The sequence below is a fragment of the Procambarus clarkii genome, chromosome 1 (genome assembly GCF_040958095.1).
Source record: "Procambarus clarkii isolate CNS0578487 chromosome 1, FALCON_Pclarkii_2.0, whole genome shotgun sequence".
Taxonomy (NCBI): Eukaryota; Metazoa; Arthropoda; class Malacostraca; order Decapoda; family Cambaridae; genus Procambarus; species Procambarus clarkii.
Window position 1 is genome coordinate 22,247,507 of NC_091150.1, and position 19,214 is coordinate 22,266,720.

At 51.9% G+C, this 19,214-nt stretch overlaps 2 protein-coding genes across 5 annotated transcripts in view; one reads left to right on the forward strand and one right to left on the reverse strand.

The window, feature by feature from the left end:
• The window catches only part of LOC123753850 (uncharacterized), a 490,864-nt gene that overhangs the window by 94,065 nt on the left and 377,585 nt on the right, over nucleotides 1–19,214 (forward strand). The gene's annotated exons all lie outside the window — the stretch shown is intronic.
• Nucleotides 1–19,214, reverse strand: part of LOC123753931 (coiled-coil and C2 domain-containing protein 2A) — a 227,823-nt gene that overhangs the window by 13,362 nt on the left and 195,247 nt on the right. For all 4 annotated transcript variants that reach the window (XM_069321189.1, XM_045735932.2, XM_045735922.2 and 1 more), the window contains exons 26-27: nucleotides 7,592–7,821; nucleotides 5,170–5,299 (exon numbers count right to left, since the gene is read on the reverse strand). In XM_069321189.1, the coding sequence (XP_069177290.1) occupies nucleotides 5,170–5,299; nucleotides 7,592–7,821 (360 nt within the window). The remainder of the gene's footprint in view (nucleotides 1–5,169; nucleotides 5,300–7,591; nucleotides 7,822–19,214) is intronic.

The window sequence follows — 19,214 nt, forward strand, 5'->3', positions numbered from 1 at the left end:
CCCCGGGTACGGACACCTATCAAGCAGCGTCTGAAAAGAAGGCCGGGCCGGCCACAGTGGAACCATAAGGACTGTTCTCGTGGGAATGGGCTGCAACTGAGCCAGAACCCGAAGCAACAGCTGGACCGGGAGAAGAGGTACAGGTACCCCCCACCTCGACCAGGCCTGCCGAAAGCCTCCACCGTGAAGACCTTGCAGGTGGGAAGGGCGCCACAAAACGGGCGACGCCTAGACCACGCCGACCCGAAGACGTCCATGGCCATGAGTCCATAAGCCCAACAGAGCCAACAAAACGCATCGGCGACGACTGGCCAACCCACGAAGAGGAATGAACCGAGACAGCTGTCCACCAGGACGCAGGACACACCCCGGACACGAACCACACTGTTAACCAAACCCCCCTTGTGGTTCCGGCAAGAACCACCGGAGAACAGTCCAAACAGAGCTGAATGGTAGAGTACCTAGTGACCCAAACCCTCCGAAGCGCAAACCAGACAGCCATGAACACCTGAACCGGGCTGTGAGCCCGACGGACAGACAGACTCCATCAACCTCGGCCGACCTGGTGAGCACTGGTCACAAAGCCCCAGCCGAGAGACGACCCGTCCGTGAACACATCGAGCGAAGGCTCGGGGAGCCGCCAAGGCACGGAACCCCGAAAACCCCAAAGAGGAAGCTGGTGACGCAGCACCAACACCAGATCCCCAGAGGAACCCAAGGAATGCAAGAGGCGGAAGTGGAGTCTCTGTAGGAACCAACCGACGCCGGAGCCAAACCCGACTCCGCGGGCAGACAAGCACGCCGAAGTGCAAACTCCCGCACAACCGCCCAAGCAACCTCTGAGCAACCCGGGACCCCCTCCTGAACAGCCAAAGGCGGGACCACAGCCACAGTAACACTTCTGGAGGGAAGACAATGAGGGGCCCAAGAGCCTGAAACAAGGCCCAGGTCCGAACCCGGGACGGAAACAGAAGGTAAAACCCCCAGATCACCAGGAAACCAAACCCAGCGATCTGGAAAGAACCATCCCCTGGCGAGCAGACAAGCGGACTGACTGGGAGCCCACTCCAGCCAGTCGTCGAGGTAGGCCAGACACCGAATCTCAGACGCAGACAGGGCACTAAGATCCAGTAAAGATGCAAAGAGTATACAAAGTGCCCTTCACAAAATAGGGAATGCAATAAAAACAGCAAACCTGAAAGCCCCACCACCAAAGCATTGTATGACAATCATATGAAGACATATTATGACATATGACAATCATTATATGACAATATGACAATTATAATCAAAGCATTATATGACAAAGAGTGCTGGGAAGACGGGACACCACGAGAGTAGCTCTCATCCTGTAACTACACTTAGGTAAGTACACATAGGTAATTACCAACCGTGCTAGCCCCAGAAAAACTGGAGAGGAACGTGCCAAGAAGTGGCCTGGAGGACCAGGTCCACCATCCATGCACCCGGCCCTAACAGAATCCGAACAGGAGACAACAGTCCTCCGAGCAGGGCAGAGGATCCAGGGCGCAGACGGAAGCAGTCCAGAAGAACTGCAGACTGGAAAAGCTCATGACTGCAAAGAGCAGACGGGAAAAACTCATGACTGCAAAGAGCAGACGGGAAGCCCAGAAGGATGGGGCGGATCGACCACGCCCCACGCACCCACGAAGAGGAAATGACGAAGCGCAGGGAAGAAGCCCACCCCGCCAGCTCTGAACCCCCCCCCAAGGGGGAGAAGCCGTCCTCCGACGCCAGCAGAGGCCGGAAGACAACCCAAAGCGCCCACCAACAGCGGTACCAAGCGAGAGGCAACAGAGCAAGCTGCTCCCCCAGCGCCCAGTCAACAGAGAAGGGAACAGAACCCCTTCAGAAAGAAAAAGTACACTACCGAAGTCATGAGGAGAGACTACGGGAATGAAACCACACTTCGCTGGAAGAGGAAGTGAGGGGAGACCTGATCACCACATACAAGATACCCAAGGGAATCGACAGGGTTGAGAAGGACAGGATATGTAACACAAGGGGCACACGCACTAGGGGACACAGGTGGAAACTGAGTACCCAAAAGAGCCACAGATAGAGTTTTTTTTTTTTTTTTTTTTTTTTTGAGTGTCAGAATGGGAACGGGAAAGCACTAAGAAGTAATGTGGCGACTCCTCACACAAGTAACGAGGCTGACCCCCATACAATGTCACATGTAGACATGACAGAGCCCAAGAGGCACAGGAACCGATACACCTGTTGACGGACGGTTGAGAGGCAGGACCAAGGAGCCAGAGCTCAACCCCCACAAGCACAACTAGGTGAGGACATATATTGTAAAAGCACAAGCCGCCGACTAGTGGCAAAGAGCACTACGCCGGCCAGGCAAAGAAGGCACAAAACTGCATCAAAAGGCCCACCTCGACAGCAAAACCACAAAGTCCCAGCACAACCACAACATGTGCCAAGACCCAAAAAGCTCAGTCTGCAAGCCAGGAAGACCCCGGAACCCCAAAAGGCAGAACCGGGTCACTCGAGGAAACAAAGTCCCCTGAACCCACAAAAGGGGGCCCAAGAGGAAGAAACCTCCAGAACGAAACCAAGGAACCCAAAGGAACCCAGAATCGAACCAGGGGGAGCCCAAACCACCACATTTGCCGGCGGAGAACACCACTAAAAGGCAAAGCACAGACCCCAGCAGAACGCCCTGGGAAAACGGTCCCAACAGACCGAAAACCGAGGGGCAAGGTGTGGGAGCAAGCATACCAGCCAGGGGCACTGAGCCTAAACCCAGAGGCTCAGACCCAAAATCAACACCCAAACGTTCCCAGAGGAACAGGCAACGGCAAGAAAACACCAGAAAACAAAGAAACGACAAAAGGAGAACAAAAACCCTGCAAATTTTTTGAAAACTCACCAGAGACGCTCGCTCGCACACCCAGACGCATGTAAACAAACCGCAACGCCGCCCTGGTGGCCACGCCGGGAAACCGGCAGACGAAAATGGCCGCCAGCAGGGGCTGTGACTGACGCTTAATACACAAAAACACGCCAGCAAATGTGGGAAGCTAGCAGACTGGAAGAGCGAAAAACGACGCCCAACAGCAGAAAAAACCCCTGAAGGGGCAAAACCGCCCCAGAACTGCTAGTAGGCATCCCCCACAGCCCCGGGAACCAACAACAGAGGCCCCGGGGCAGAGCCGGCCTCCAAGCCCTCCGCCCGTAAAGAAAAGCAAGAGCCCATGGGAAAGGCAACAAGAAAGGGCCGCTGGTAAGACCCAGAAGCCTTGGCAGGAGGCACAGGCTCAAACCTCCGTCCCCAACCCGAACGGGGCATCCCCCGAAAACCGCCCGAGTCTCTGCCGCAACTGAACCCCGCCCCGACCCAGAACACGCAGACGGTCCGGAGCCGGGAACATGGAGAGAAAGGGGCGAGCAGCACCTAACCAAACGGGGCGGCCACGGGGCATTCGAGTGGGAAACCAACCTAGCATGTTGCAACAACCTAACATAGCTTGCAACACGGATGCCGCCTGTACTCTGAACAGTAATAACATCAGGAGAGTACTGGAGAACAAGCAGAGAATCACTCGCAAGACTCCGGGTCAAGGTGTCAGTGACCCAACAGGCAGCATGACGGAGGTAAAAATGGCGACTGTCACCCGGAGACAAGGGAACAGCAACCAACGATCCCGTACAAGACGGGTTGGAACCCGGAAGACACATTCAATGGTCCCCCGAGCCCAAACAGGGGTTTCCAGGGCCCGTAGGGTAACAACTACGGGAAGCCCGGGCAAGGTGTTGCTAACCGGTTAAGAAACCCAAACATAACAAGAGGGTAGATTATAGCACTGAAAACCCCCGAGACGTGTACAAGCACGGGGGCCTAGCAGAGGGCCGCCAAACACTACCAGTGGAACTATAACCACCTTAGGCAGACCCCCACCAGGCAAGAAAATGAAAAACAAAAGAAAAACCCCGCAAAAGTACACCGTCTCCAGAGGCAACAGAAACCGGCCACCGCTTAGGTGGCAGGCTGCGCAACACCTTGACGCCCTAACCAGCACAATACCAATCCCTACCCAGGGCCAAACAAGGGCCCCAAGCCCCAGCTGGCTCCAAGGGCGAGGCAAATGCCGAGCAGCAAGAACCTCTACGGGAATGGTTCCCGAACGCCCCAGGGAAGATAACCCTGTAACGCAAGGGCAGTACTCACAGGGCGCTTAGGGAAGTCAGCCACTAAGCACATGCAGCCCCGGCACTGATGAAGTACTCCTGGCCACCGCACACCACAACACACGGCAGTGAACGCCACACAAGGCAAACACCGCCTAGGAAACCGAGGCCAGAGAAGCGTCAATCCCGGTTGACATTAGCGAACGAACTGGAGCTTGGCAGCCGGCGCGGTAGGTCCGGGGCTCCCCCCTCCCCCTCCCGGGGTGGGGAGGGCTGCGCGGACGATCGGCGCGGCAGTAAAGTGTGATGTTTGCTTGTTTGCTTGTTTCCTTGGGATTGTAGGGAGTTTTCTACCTCTCTGTTCGGTTTTTGTTGTAGTTTCTTACCATGTGGGGTTTGTTTTGTTACGCCTACCTTTCTGGGTGCCTAACCCCGGTCGATGGCAGATAAGGAAAACCCCCAACCATATGGGGTTTTCCAGGGCCATTGCTCCCTGAAACCTCTCTGAAGGGGCCAGGTTCTGGCGCTGGTCCCTGGTAGGTCTGAACTCCTTAGCTAATGTCCCGGTCTAACATAACACACATTAGCCCGATAAGCTCCAGGGAGCCGTAGGGGCTCCCCACAGAAAAACTATTTGGTGTGAGAATCATTTGAGCTACTCTGATGACCTCCCTCTGAGGCCGCTAGAAGCTCCACGACCTAGTGGGTAAGGAGTGCCAAGGACTTGGACTCCTGCAGCTGCTCTATGCATCCCTGGTCAGTCATTAAAGTATAATCTACTCTCAGCATTTGTTTGGTGCTAGTTCAGTCCTTTCCTGACTGAGGTTTCTTGTAACCTATTCATCCCTAAAAAGGGATAATTTTACACTAATATAGTGCCGATCAGTCCCATAGCTCCAGGGATCCTCCGGGACTCACCCAGAAAATATCATTATTACAAGGAAAAAACATTAAACTGTACTGCATTATAATGAAGAGTGTGAGCAGGTCAACAGAAAGCTAACTCACCTTATGGGATGACATAATGGTAGATAACTGCGTAAGATCGGGTGAAGTAACTCTACCTGTTGCCCGAGGTTCCTCTAATCCTTGAACCAATTTTCTTAAAACTGAGATGGCATGCCGGTTCCAGGGTGTCCTGAAGCAAGCAAGAAGCCATTTGATTAGATCTAGTTCCCAGCATATTTGTACAGTACTAGAGGTATGTTTCAGACACATGGCTCATACATTACTAGAGTACAAATATTTGAAGGAATGTGGTATTTTAATTAATAATAAATACCCGGTAAATAAATATCAACATACCAAGAAACTAATATCCATATTATGATATATTTTGCTATGTGAAGGGTTGATGAGGTTTAGTTTATTATGAAATTAACTATCAGTACTGATGAGAATGAATAACAAATATCCTGTCTATGAATGTCATCAAAAGTAAAAGAAGACACCATTTTATTCCTTATTTATTATGATAAAGTCTTTGTCCAGAAAGAAAATATTTAATATAAAGAAAACCAGTGTTGAATGTAATGAAATGCCAATTTCTGGGAGAGCTCTAGTGGCTCCCTGAAAAAATAAACTGAGATGGTTCCCATCTACCAGGTCTCATTAGCTGTAGAGTTCTTAGAACTACTGGGGAACAGTTCCAGAACCTGGCCCTCTCACAGAGGCAGGAAAGGTGACCTTTTGCCACTTTACCGGGGAAGGCATCCGGAAAGTTGGCGAGTCAAAACAAACCACTGCTGGGTTCAAAAGTGACTGAAGCCTCGAAAATCTGCCTAATGCACTACCCAACTATGTAAACAAATGATTGAATCTCTCAAAACAAGTATGAGCTTGTTCACTCCACCTCCCCCGCTCATTTGGGAAGGAGGGGAGGAAATGGCTCACCACCTTCCAGGGGATTGAGCAGTCAATTTTGTAGCAGATGCACAAACAAAACCTACCTGACGACCTGGAGGAAGGGGAATCAGGTAGCCACCGGGGTTCACCCAGAAATTAGCGTTTCATTACATTCAATGCTAGTTTTTCTAGAGGTAGCCGGTAGCCATTTGTGGCTTCCTGAAGCTAACTACCCATAGAGAATGAAGAATACATGGGAACTTACTACTACTGAGGGCGAACCACAGGAGTCAAGATTAAGAAGAGAACTGCAGGAGTCAGGACGAAGGAGAGACCCCCAGACAAGAGACACAACCCAAGGGCACGCAGGGACGGCAAGACACAAAAGCGTTCACCAAATATAGGGCCCCTGAGAACCCTTTTAGACTTCCAAAATCCCTGCATCCAAATAACAGCCCAGGACATATGAGCAAACACAGCCATGAGAGCAGCTGTTTAAGTGGATGACCTGAGAAACATAAGCCTTGGAAAAGGGAATCAAGGAAACGGCATCAACTCACAAAGCATCCACCAAAGCAGAATCGGTGGCATGAAGGTAACAGCGGAGAGCCACCACTGGACACAGTACATTGTGTACCCCCAGCTGAACCAAGCATCAATAACCAAAGAACCCCTCCCCCTGGCCTCCAAAAGCCAGCGACTCATTCCTTGCCAGGAAATACGGAGCTGGTTGCAAATGAATAAAGCACCCACCAAGACCAAAGAAGCAGAAATCATGCCACTGGAGGAGAGCATGAAGTTCCCCAACCCAACAACCAGAGGCAAGAGATGGCAAAAATAAAACCCTAGAGAAAGAATCATGGACCAAAGAGGACATTGTGAAACGAGAAGAAAGAAAGGCGAGAACAGGGTTCAAAGACCATGAAGGCTCATGCGGGGCATGAACAGGCCGGAGGTGAAACAATGCGTGAACAAACACTGAAACAATGCGTGAACACAGTGTAAAACACTGCCATAAAGGCAAGAGAACACTAAAGAAAATGGGAAAGCTTCACACATCAGGAAAAAACTGAAGCCGGGCGCCCCGGGTCGGCTCCCTCCAGCGAGGGAAGAGGTGGAGTTAATCTGTGGTAGGCTAGTTTTCACTAAGTTTTGTTTTCTTTTATTATTGGGAGAGTTCTTTTGGCACATTGGGGGCTCTGGTTGTGTTTTTAAACCTAGCAGTGGTTTGATTTGATTTGCCTATCTTTCTGGGTGCCTTCCCTGGTGATTTCAAAGATGATATCCTTTAAATGTAAAGTGATTATAGGTCATCGATCTCTGTCTCTGAGGATGCCAGGTTTTGGCTGGTGGTCCCTGGTAGGCAGAAACAACTCCTCAACTGATGACACTAGGTAGTACGGCACTTAATCAGTGATGATAGCTCCATGGAGCCAACAGGGCTCCTCACAGAGATGCAACATCTTTGATCACTATTTGTTATTTTTCTTATTAAGTTTGCAATATAGATATAAATTATAATTCCTCTTCACTCTAAATTAGTATTAACTATGACATACTTTTCAAAATGATGCTTCCTACTAACCTCTGAGTGCTTCTCCACTTCATGATGGCATCCCTCAGAGTTATCTCAAGCCTTTCTTTCAGCTGCTCCATTTGGTCTGTGTTCACTTTAGGAAATAAGAGTCGCTGAGGTTGCACGCTCGGCAACCCTGGATCAGGCTGCGACCGAGAAAAGAAAGGTCGCCAACCAGATCCCTGGACATCAAAATTAACCCGTGGAGGATCATCATATTTCTGAACATTAGCCCAAATCTGAAAATGGATAATTTTAAGCCAACGAATGAAATTACTCAATTGCAGATCTAAATAAGCGTACATTAGGAATCTACCTACTACAAGCAATTAATCAAAATACAGTGTACTGTACATACTGATATTTAATCCTTCATCTGTGACTCTATTGAACTTTTTTCACCGTGGCACCCCATTTTTACTCTCACAGACTAATAAAAAACCAGCATTAAATGTAATGAAACGCCATTTTCTGGGTAGAACCCCAGAGGCTCCCTGGAGCTGTTGGACTGATATTAGTACAGGGCTTCAGTCATATGGAGTTGTCATATCCACCGGGGACCATAAGCCACGACCTAGTCCTCTCAGGGAGGTAAAGGGAGCAATGGCCTCTGAAACTCTCATGTATGAAAGTATTCATGTCTGTCATCTACCGGGGTTGAGCACCCAGATATGTAAGCACTTCAAAACAGACCAGACCTGCTAGAAATATTGCAACCTGAGGCCAAACAAAGGCGAGAAACACCCCCAAAGAAAAACAAGCTAACAAGCAACACGTCATCACACCGGGTCAACCCAAAGTGCGTCCCTTGACACAGAAGCTGAGGCATGCATGTAAGGGCATAAAGCCACAACCAGACACAAAACATGATGCACCCCCAGCCTGATCAATCAAGCATCAATGACCCACGGATCCTCCGAAAGCCCACCGTCTCGTTCTTCGCCAGAAAAGAATGAGACGGCTGCAAACGAACAACACGTCCACCCGAACAAAAACAAAACAAAAGCCTCTACGCTGGAGGACAGCATGAGGGTCTCTGACCCAACCCCCAGAAGCCAAAGCTAACAAGAACAAAGCTTTCTGGAAACAGTCTTGGACTGAAAGGCCCACCATAAACTGAGGGGAAGAAAGAAAGGAGAGCACCCAGTCTAATGACCAGGATGACTCAGGCGGCGCATAAGCAGGCTGGAGGTGGAAAAAGGTACGAAAAAGCTTGCGAAACGGAGTCAAAGTGACATCCAGTCCCGAACGCAAGCTGGAGCGGTTCCACCAGTGCCACATGATACGAGGCAACAGTATTCGGCATAAGATGCCTGTTCTGAAAGAGCCGAGAGAGAAAAGTCAACACAACACGATCCGAGACAGGATCTGAAACCAAAGACAACCTATGCAGGGAAAGGAGGTGGCGAAGAGACCGCCAAGAGACTTCATACTGTCGCCGAGAAGAAGACAGCAGGTGGGACACCATGAGAGAAACCACCTGGTTACCATACAGCTGGTGAAACACCCATGTCAGAAATACCAGACATGAAGCGTGGAAGAGTAGAGCGAACCAGGAAGGTACTTCACTGGTCCGATCTGCTGAAAGAGGTGAAGCTGTAGAAAATGCACCGGGTTTGGATATTGAGCAAGCAGCGCCTGAAACCAAGGCCGGGTAGGCCACCATAGGGCTAGAAAGAGAACCCGCCCCGATAGGATTTGACCAGAGCCAGAACAGCTGAACTGGGGGAAGGGGTACAGGTAACCTCACCTTGACCAGTCCTGCTGAAAAGCGTCTACCACGAAGGCCTTGCAGTCAAGGTAAGGCACCACATATACAGGGAGCTGCCTCGACGACACCAACGCAAATAGGTCCTGGGGCCTCACAGAGGCCAGAATGTTCGGCAGAGCCAACTGAACGAGTCGGCGTCGATTGTCCATTCCGTGAACAGGGGAATGAACCACGACAGGCTGTCCGCCAGGATGTTGGACATATCCTGGATATGAACTACACAGAGAACTAAACCCCAAGAACTCAGCAGAAGAGTCACTCGAAGCGACCAGCCCTAAAGAGCCACAGAACGCAGAGACCCCCTGCGGTTCAGGCAATGAACCAAAGGAGCGCAGTCCAAATGGAGCCGGTTCGTGCAGCCCAGAGCAAGCCAAATCTGACGCAGTGTAAACAACACTACCACAAATTTCAGCACCGTACTTTGAGCCCGATGGAAGGATGGAGCCCACTGCCCCTGTCCGGCCTGGTGAGCACTGGTCTCAAGTCCGAGCCTAGAGAGGCGGCATCCATGAACACATTGAGGCAAGGCTCCGGAAGGCCCCAAGGTACTGAACCTCAAAAAGCCCGAAGCAGCAGCAGGCAATGCAGCAGCTGACATAAGGCCCCTAGGGGGACGAACCCAGTGAACGCGTGCTTGGTGGAAGGGATGGCCCCAAAGGAACCAGAACAGATGCCGCAACCAAACCCGATCTTGCGAGTAAACAATCACAGCAAAATTCAGCCTTCCACACAGCTGCTCGAGCAACCACCAAGTGACCTGGGACCCCCTCAGAAACAGACGACGGCGAGACTGCAGCCGGAGCAATGCCACCTGAGGAAGAGACAAGGACGCAATCCAGGAATGCCAGACAAGGCCCAGCCAAGTCCGCAACTGAGAAGGAACCAGATGGGACTTCCTCTAGTTCATCAGGAACCTGAACCCAGCAAGATGGGAAAGAACCAAACCCCTGGCAAACAGACATGCGGACTGGCCACCATAACTCGGGTAAGACGCATGAAAATGCAAGGTGCCAGATACAGCCCAAAAGGAAGGCAATGAAAGCAGCAAGCTCAATACCCCACCACGAAACCTAACCAGTTCCTGAACCCCCGGATGAATAGGGACGCATCAATATGCTTCCCAGAGGTCCAGAGACGCCATCCAAGAACCTGGCTCCAAGTGTAGCCGGACCTGGGACAGAGGAGTCATTTCGAAAGGAGCTGCAAAGAATCCAGGGGTTCAGATGGGACAAGTCCAGAATGAATCTCAGTTCTGCACAGACCAGTTTCAATACCAGAAACAGGCGGAAAAAAACCCATCTGAGGGACGAGGTGGGTTTCTTGCCACAAAGAAAGAGTAGGCTTGGAAGAGCTATCATAGTACAACGGACCCCATGGGGGGTTTTCCAGAGACTGAAGGGTGAACGATTTCCAGGAAGCCCAGGCACATGGAATGTTAAGCCGGTAATTCCTGAATAGTACAGACAATCCTGGCTACCTGAAGCCAACGGAAAGGCGACGGAAAGGGGAAACAGGGGGGTTTAATTGCACAAATTAAGGGCTAGGCCTAATAAGGTGAAAAAGAAGTACCCCACCCCCCAAGAACAAAAGGGCAAAATGTCAACATGAACTATGACAATATGAAAAGCCCAAACCCCCAGGACCAAACTGCAGAAAATGAGTCACCAAGCAGAACGATCAGCACACCTGATGGTTCAAGGTTGGGTAACCTTGGGAGCCGCACCCAACTGCCATGAGAAAGGAGTGGAAAAGCGGCGATGGCAGCAGCAGAAGTGGAATAATGTAAGTCAGGCCAGCGCAGTCTTGTGATCGGACCTGCATTCGAATCTATCTCTCTCAGGCAGCATCCGAAAACTTCTTGTACCCGGTTGCTCAGCGGCTTCCGGCACCCACACCATTGAGAGAGAGAGCAGGCAAAGACTCTGCTCCTCTCATTGACAGTGCTGGTGCCTGTTCTTTTGGCACCTAACCGTGATATCCCTGACCATGCAAGGGCAGCACTTAAGGTGCATACAGGGAAGACAACCCTGAGCACATGCAGCTCCAAGCACACTAAACTTCTGGCTCATGCTATGCAAACACATAAAACAGCCTCAAAGCAGGGTTGCCAGAAACCAAGTAACTGAAAGTAGCAAACATAAACAGCCAGAAATGCAATTGGGCTCCTTATAGCCCAAGTGGGCTACAGATAGCACAATGAAGCAACCCTGCTTCAAAGGCATAACACCACTTAGCTGACTAAAGGAGACTGGAGCCAGAGCAACGTGGACATTGACCACGCACCATCAGTGGGGCGGCCCGCAACCCGTTCTCGCACTTTCGTACAGTCAATATTGACTTATTAAATAAGTGCATATGTGACATACTAATTTATTGTGAATATTTTAGTTTACCTTGAAAAGTTTCATAGAAAACACCGACCTTACCTAACCTTCTTAGTATGTTAAGATAAGCATCTTATTGCTTCATAATTACAATTATTACTTAACCTATTATAGGTATAGGTTAAGTAATAATTGTAATTACGAAGTATGTAATTCTTAGTATGTTAAGATAAGCATCTTATTGCTTCTTAATTACAATTATTACTTAACCTATTATAGGTATAGGTTAAGTAATAATTGTAATTACGAAGCAATAAGATGCTTATCTTAACATACTAAGAAGGTTAGGTAAGGTCGGTGTTTTCTATGAAGCTTTTCAAGGTAAACTAAAGTATTCACAATAAATTAGTATGTCACATATGCACTTATTTAATAAGTCAATATTGACTGTACGAAAGTGCAAGAACTGGTTGCGGTCCGACTGACTTGGTCCGCCCCCTCCTTCCCCAATGAAACGCCATTTTCTGGGTGAGCCCCGGAGGCTCCATGGAGCTTATCAGGCTAATGTATGTTATGTTAGACCGGGACATTAGCTATGGAGTTCAGACCTACCAGGGACCAGCGCCAGAATCTGGCCCCTTCAGAGAGGTTTCAGGGAGCAATGGCCCTGGAAAACCCCATATGGTTGGGGGGTTTTCCTTATCTGCCATCGACCGGGGTTAGGCACCCAGAAAGGTAGGCGTAACAAAACAAACCCCACATGGTAAGAAACTACAACAAAAACCAAACAGAGAGGTAGAAAACTCCCTACAATCCCAAGGAAAACAATCAAACAATCAATTTACTGTCGCGCCGGTCGTCCGCGCAGCCCTCCCCTCCCCGGGAGGGGGAATGGGGGCCCGGACCTCACCACGCCGGATGCCTTCAATTTGCAAGCTAGTGTCAACCGGGATAGACGCTTCTCTGACCTTAAATTCCTTAGCGGTGTTTGCCTCGTGTGGCGTTCTCTGCTGTTTTTGTGTGGTGTGCGGTGGCCAGGAGTACTTCATCAGTGCCGGGGCTGCATGCGCCTAGGGGCTTCCTTCTCTAGGCGCCCTGTGAGTACTGCCCTTGCGTGTCAGGGTTATCTTCTCTGGGGCGTTAGGGAATTGCTCCCATAGAGGTTTTTGCTGCTCGGCATTTGCCTCGCCCTTGGGGCCAGCTGGGGCTTGGGGCCCTTGTTTGGCCTTTGGTAGGGAGTGGTATTGTGCTGGTTAGGGCGTCAAGGTGTTGCGCGGCCTGCCACCTAAGCGGCAACCGGTTCCTGTTACCTCTGGGGACGGTGTACTTTTGCTGGGTTTTTCTTTTTTCTTTTGTTTTTGTTTGCCTGGTGGAGGTTCTGCCTCGTGGGTCCATAGTTTCCCTGGTATTGTTTGGTGGCCCTCTGCTAGGCCCCCGTGCTTGTATACGTCCCAGGGGCTTTCAGTATTATCATTTACCCTTATTTTGTTTGGGTTTCTTAACCGGTTAGCAACACCTTGCCCGGGATTCCCGTAGTTGCTAACCTACGGGCCCTGGAAACCCCTGTCGGGGCTTGGGGACCCATGGAGGCATCTCCCGAGTTCCAGCCTGCCTTGTGCGGGTTTGAAGGTTGCAGTGTGCTCTTGTCTCAGGCTGACAGTCACCTATTTTGCCTCCGTCATGCTGCCTGTTGGGTCAATGACACCTTTGACCCGGAGTCTTGCGAGTCATGTTCTCTGCTTATGCTCCAGTTTTACTCTGAGGATGTTCCTATTAGGGTACAGGCAGCATCAGCGTTGCATGTTAGGTTTAGGTTATTGCAACGCGGTAGGTTGGTTTCCCACCCGGATGCCCCAAGGCTGCCCCGTTTTGGCTTTAGGGACCCTGACCTGGGGGAGTTGGTCGCTATGGCTTTGGCTCCAGCCGCGCCCCCTGGTCCTTCCCCTGTGGTTCTTCCTGCACCTCCCCCCTCTGTGTCCGTCTCCGAAACGTCTGAGGGTTTCGGCCTTGGCACAAGGTTTAGTTGGTAGTGAGACTCGGGCTGTTTCGGGGGCTGCCCCATCCGGGTCGGGGATGGAGGCATTTGAGCCAGTTCCTCCTGCAGAGGCTTTGGGTCCCGCCAGCAGACCCCCTTCTTGTCTGCCTTTCCCTTGGACTCTGCCTTTTCTTCAGGGGTGGAGGGTTTGGAGGATGGCTCTGCCCCGGGTCCTGACGTGGGGGATCCTGGGGCTGGGGAGGAGTCGACCTGGGGGCCTTGGGCCCCCCTGTGACCCCGCTTGGGTGCTTTTGCCTTCCCCGCGGGGCTTATTGTTGCAGGGGGAGGGGCTTTCTTACCCCCCTTCCCTGTATGAGTATGATTTGGGTTCGGCTCCTCCCCGGGTTCGGTTCCGGGCGCCTTTGGGTACCTCGGATCCGTCTTTCCAGGGGTTTGCTACTTCCCGTATCTCTGCGAAGGTGGCTCGGAAAGCTCTTGCTGCATACCTCTTGCGAGACCCGGGTTATGCCTCCCCAATGGATCCATCCTCATTTGAGTTCGGTTCTTCTTCCCGTTTTTGGGTGTATTTGGAGGTTCCGGAGTCTTCCTGGCTGGCAGACTGCCCTTTCTTTTCGTTGGGGGCGTGGCATGGGTTCTGTTGGACCCGCACGCTTGATTGGCGGGAAACTGCTACTTTTATACAGGTTTACCTGGGGGGCGAGTTTGAGCACCGTAATGTGTGCTTATTCACTCCCGTGCTTTCTCGGGATGTTGGCCTTTTCCAGCTTCATGTGCAGGTTCCTCAGCTTTCGGCTTCGTTAGTTGCGGAGGAGTTGCGCTCCCGTGGGCATTTGGCCTCGGTCTTGCGTTTCTTTTCCCTTCTCGAGCTGTCTTCTGCTTGGCTTGAGGAGGATGTGGGAGCGTTGAGTGAAGAGCCTTTGTCTGGGGCGCTGTCTTCGGCAGCTAGGGCATCGGTTGCACTGTTGAAGCTCTCTGTGCCCATCCTGAAGGAAGCGGTGTCTCTGTTTTTTGTTTCTCGCCTCGCGTCAGGCTGTGCTCGCCCACTCTTTGGAATCCGCTTGGGCCCTGGCTCTTAGGTTTTCGTCTCCGTTTTGTCCGTTGCTGTTTGCAGAGACTGCGGTCTCTCAGTTTCTGCAAGTGGCTTTGTCTAGTTGTGGTCCTATGGCGGACTTGTTGATTCTCCGGAGTGGTCGTTCTCGGCAGTTTCGGAGGGGTCATGCCAGGGTTCCGGGTTCCGCTGGTCGAGGTGGGCCATTGGTGCCAGTTTTTGAGCCGTTGTTCCCTTCGGGGCCAGCGTCGTCTGGTCGGCGCAGTGATCGCCCTATTCGACGGTTGGGTTCTCGTAAGGGGCATCGGCCCTTTCGCAGTTTGCCCCGTTGACGGGGCGATGGGGGGAGGCTTGCTCTGTTTGCCCACGCTTGGTCCCACAATTTGTGGGCCTTTTCGGTCGTGTCGTCCGGCCTGAGGTGGTGTTGGGCGACTCGTCCTCCTTTGGGGGGTTCGGGGCTAACAGGGCAGGTTTCTTCTCCTGCGCTTCGTCAAGTCGTCTTGGAGTGGGTGCGCTTGGGCGTGGTTGAAATGACTACGTCCCTCAGGTGGGTTTCCCGTCTGTTTCCAGTGCCGAAACGGGACTGTGCGGATCCGAGGTTCATTCTGGACTTGTCCCATCTGAACCCTTGGATTCCTTACCCCTCCTTTCGGATGACTACTCTGTCTCAGGTCCGGCTTCTGTTGGAGCCGGGTGCCTGGATGGTGTCCCTGGACCTCAAGGACGCTTATTGGCACGTTTCTATTCATCCGGGGTTCAGGGACTGGTTAGGTTTCGTGGTGGGGCATCACACTTACCGTTTTCGATCCCTTCCTTTTGACTTGAATCTGGCACCTCGCGTTTTCACGCGTCTGACCCGGGTTGTGGTGACCCGTCTGCGTCTTCTAGGGATTCGAGTTTTGGCCTACCTCGACGACTGGCTGGTGTGGGCTCCCAGTCGGTCAGCTTGTCTGCTCGCCAGGGATATGGTTCTTTCCCAGCTCGCCAGGTTCGGGTTCTTGGTGAACTGGAGGAAGTCCCATCTGGTTCCGTCCCAGGTTCGAACCTGGCTGGGTCTTGTTTGGGATTCTAGGACCGCTTCCTTGTCTCTCCCTCCAGAGGCGTTGCGGCGGCTGCGGGACCGCCGTCAGCTGTTTCTGAGGGGGTCCCGGGTCACCGAGCGGTTGCTCGAACGGTTGTGCGGGAGTCTGAACTTCGCCGCGCTAGTCTATCCACTGAGTTGGATTTGGCTTCAGCGTCTGTTTTGGTTCCTTCGGGGACGTCCTTTCTGCCTCTCTTGCGATCGTTGGGTTCGTCCTCCGGGGGTCTTATGTCGGTTGCTGTGTCACCGGCTTCCTCTTCGGGGTTTTCGGGGTTCGGTGCCTTGGTGCCTTCCCGAGCTCTCGCTCGATGTGTTCACGGACGCATTGTCTCTCGGCTGGGGCTTTGTGACCAGTGCTCACCAGGCAGGCCAGAGACGGTGGGGTCCGTCCTTCCATCAGGCTCACAGCACGGTTTGGGAGTTTGCGGCTGTCTGGTTCACGCTTTGGAGGATTCGGGTCGCTCGGGGATCGACCATTCGCCTCCAATCGGACTGTTCTCCAGTGGTTCATTGCCTGAAACGCAGGGGTTCTCTTCGGTCCTTGGCTCTTTGGGGTTGGTCCCTTCGAGTGGTTCGTCTGCTGGATTCTCAGGGTTTAGCTCTCCGTGCGGTTCACGTCTGGGGAGTGTCCAACGTTCTGGCGGACGGTCTGTCTCGCTTCCTTCCCCTGTCCACGGACTGGACGGTCGACGACAGCTCGTTTCGTTGGATCTGCCAGACATACAGTCTCCCAGATGTAGACCTCTTCGTGTCGGCGTGGTCTCTGCGTCTCCCAATATATGTGACGCCCTTTCCCGACTGTGAAGCGTTCACGGTGGATGCCTTTCGGCAGGACTGGTTGAGGTGGGGTTACCTGTACCTCTTTCCTCCGGTCCAGCTGTTGCTTCGGGTTCTGGTTCGGTTGGAGACATTCCCAGGGGGAGTAGTCCTCATGGCCCCTTGGTGGCCGGCCCAGCCTTGGTTTCCGGTACTTTTGGCTCGGTGCCCGAACCCGGGACGTTTCCCGCGGCTCCGCCTCTTTCAGCAGGTCGGTCCAATCTGGTACGGGGCTGGTTCGACCTTCTCCTCTGCTCTTCGCGTCTGGTCTTTTTGACCCAGGTGTATCACCATTTCTATGGTGATCAGGTGGCTTCGTTGATGGTGTCTCACTTGAGAGCTTCGTCTCGGCGACAGTATGAAGTTTCCTGGCGTTCTTTTCGCCATTTTCTGGCTCTTCGTAGGTTGTCTTTTCTTTCGGATCGGGTTGTTTTGTCCTTTCTTTCTTGGCTTTTTCAGGACCGTCATTTGATGCCTAATACTGTCGCCTCGTATCGTGCGGCGCTGGCGGAGCCGCTCAAGCTCGCTTTCGGGGTGGACGTCACATCCGCCCCGTTTCGTAAGCTTTCCCGTGCTATGTTTCACCTCCGGCCTGCTCATGCGCCTCCTGAGCCGTCCTGGTCCTTGGACAGGGTGCTCTCCTATCTTTCCTCTCCTCGGTTTGTGGTGGTCCCTTCGGTTCCTGATTGTTTTTCCAAGGCTTTGTTTTTGTTGGCATTAGCCTCTGGGGGCCGGGTAGGGGAGCTTCATGCTCTCCTCCGGCGCAGGGGTTACTGCTCTTTTGGTCCTGGGGTTAGGTTTGTCCGTTTGCAGCCTTCTCCATGTTTTCTGGCGAAGAATGAGACGGCTCCTTTCCGGAGGGGTCCGTGGGTCATTGATGCTTGGTTGGTTCGGCCGGGGGTGCATCATGTGTTGTGTCCAGTTGCAGCACTTCGCCATTACCTGCGCGCTTCAGCCGGGGTGGCTGGGGATGGGCTTTGGGTTGATCCGGTTTCCCTCGTTCCCTGTTCCAGGGCTCGGGTCTCCCAGGCTGTCCGTGGGGTTATTAAGTCTAGCCAGCCTGCGGTCTATCCTCGTGCCCATGACGTTAGGAAGTTTGCGGCTTTGGCTGCTGTGTTTGGTAATATGTCTTGGGCACATATTCGGGCGCGTGGATTTTAGAAGTCGAACAGGGTCCTGGCCGCCCGTTATTTGGTGAACGTCCCTGCTCCTCAGCGTTCTTGTGTTGCTTTGGGTCGCAGGTTGCAGCCAGTTGTCTCGACTTCGCGTTGAGGAGTTTGTGGCCGCCGCCTCCCGGGTAAGTCTCCTTTATTCCTTCTCTTTGGGTATGTAGCTCCAGGGAGCCGTAGGGGCTCCCCACAGAAAACCAGCGTTGAATGTAATGAAAAGCCATTTTCTGGGTGAGCCCCGGAGGCTCCCTGGCTACCCTCCCTCCTATCCGGTCGGCGGGATTTTTCGTGTTGGTTGAAGCCTAGTTTCTGAACTGAAGGCAGCCGGTGTGGTGAGGTCCGGGGCCCTCCCCCCCTTTCCCCTCCCGGGGAGGGGAGGGCTGCGCGGACGACCGGCGCGGCAGTAAATTGATTGTTTTCCTTGGGATTGTAGGGAGTTTTCTACCTCTCTGTTTGGTTTTTGTTGTAGTTTCTTACAATGTGGGGTTTGTTTTGTTACGCCTACCTTTCTGGGTGCCTAACCTCGGCCGATGGCAGATAAGGAAAACCCCCAACCATATGGGGTTTTCCAGGGCCATTGCTCCCTGAAACCTCTCTGAAGGGGCCAGGTTCTGGCGCTGGTCCCTGGTAGGTCTGAACTCCATAGCTAATGTCCCGGTCTAACATAACATACATTAGCCTGATAAGCTGATAAGCACCCAGAAAATGGCGTTTCATTACATTCAACGCTGGTTTTTTACATGATGGTGTATTTTATCTAATGATATTGAAAATGTTGTTCTTCTATTTGACCTAATATGCACATATCCCTTTAGAGCTTTCTTTTGCAAACAATGATACCAAAATGAACGACGTAACATGAAAATTGAGAGTAAACTGTGAAGAGTATAACCACTGGAGTACAGTTGTGCGCTCACAGAAAATGTGCGGCTTACCTTGCGCTGCGGGTGGCCCGCTGGGCCGTGCAATGTGTTAATACTTTCATGGCTGTTGCGTTTAGGAGTTTGTCATATTCTGTTAATTTTCGGCTATCGAAAAGGGAGCACACCTTAAGAAATGGGTAAGCCTCAGCAAAGCCTTTTTCACCTTGTGAGGTACAAAGCATCGTGTGCATCCAAAATCTCTATTCTCTCTTCCATCTCCTCAGATCATTTAGCTTTTCTTTGAGGATTACATCAATGGCATTCGACCCAAAAGGTGTCACTAGCAGCATTCCACAAACAAGAGTTCGCTGAAGTGGGGGATGTGCTTAAGATGTTATTACAGAGTTCATAGATTGGTGGAAACTTGCCCATCATATCAAGAAATCAGCACATAGAGCATGGGAAACATTTGGGTATGAATGGTAACTCTGTTAATATGGCTCCAATCACATTTTTAGTGATCCTTTTAGATAGGTGCTATATTAAAAGAAAAAGTTGTGGCCC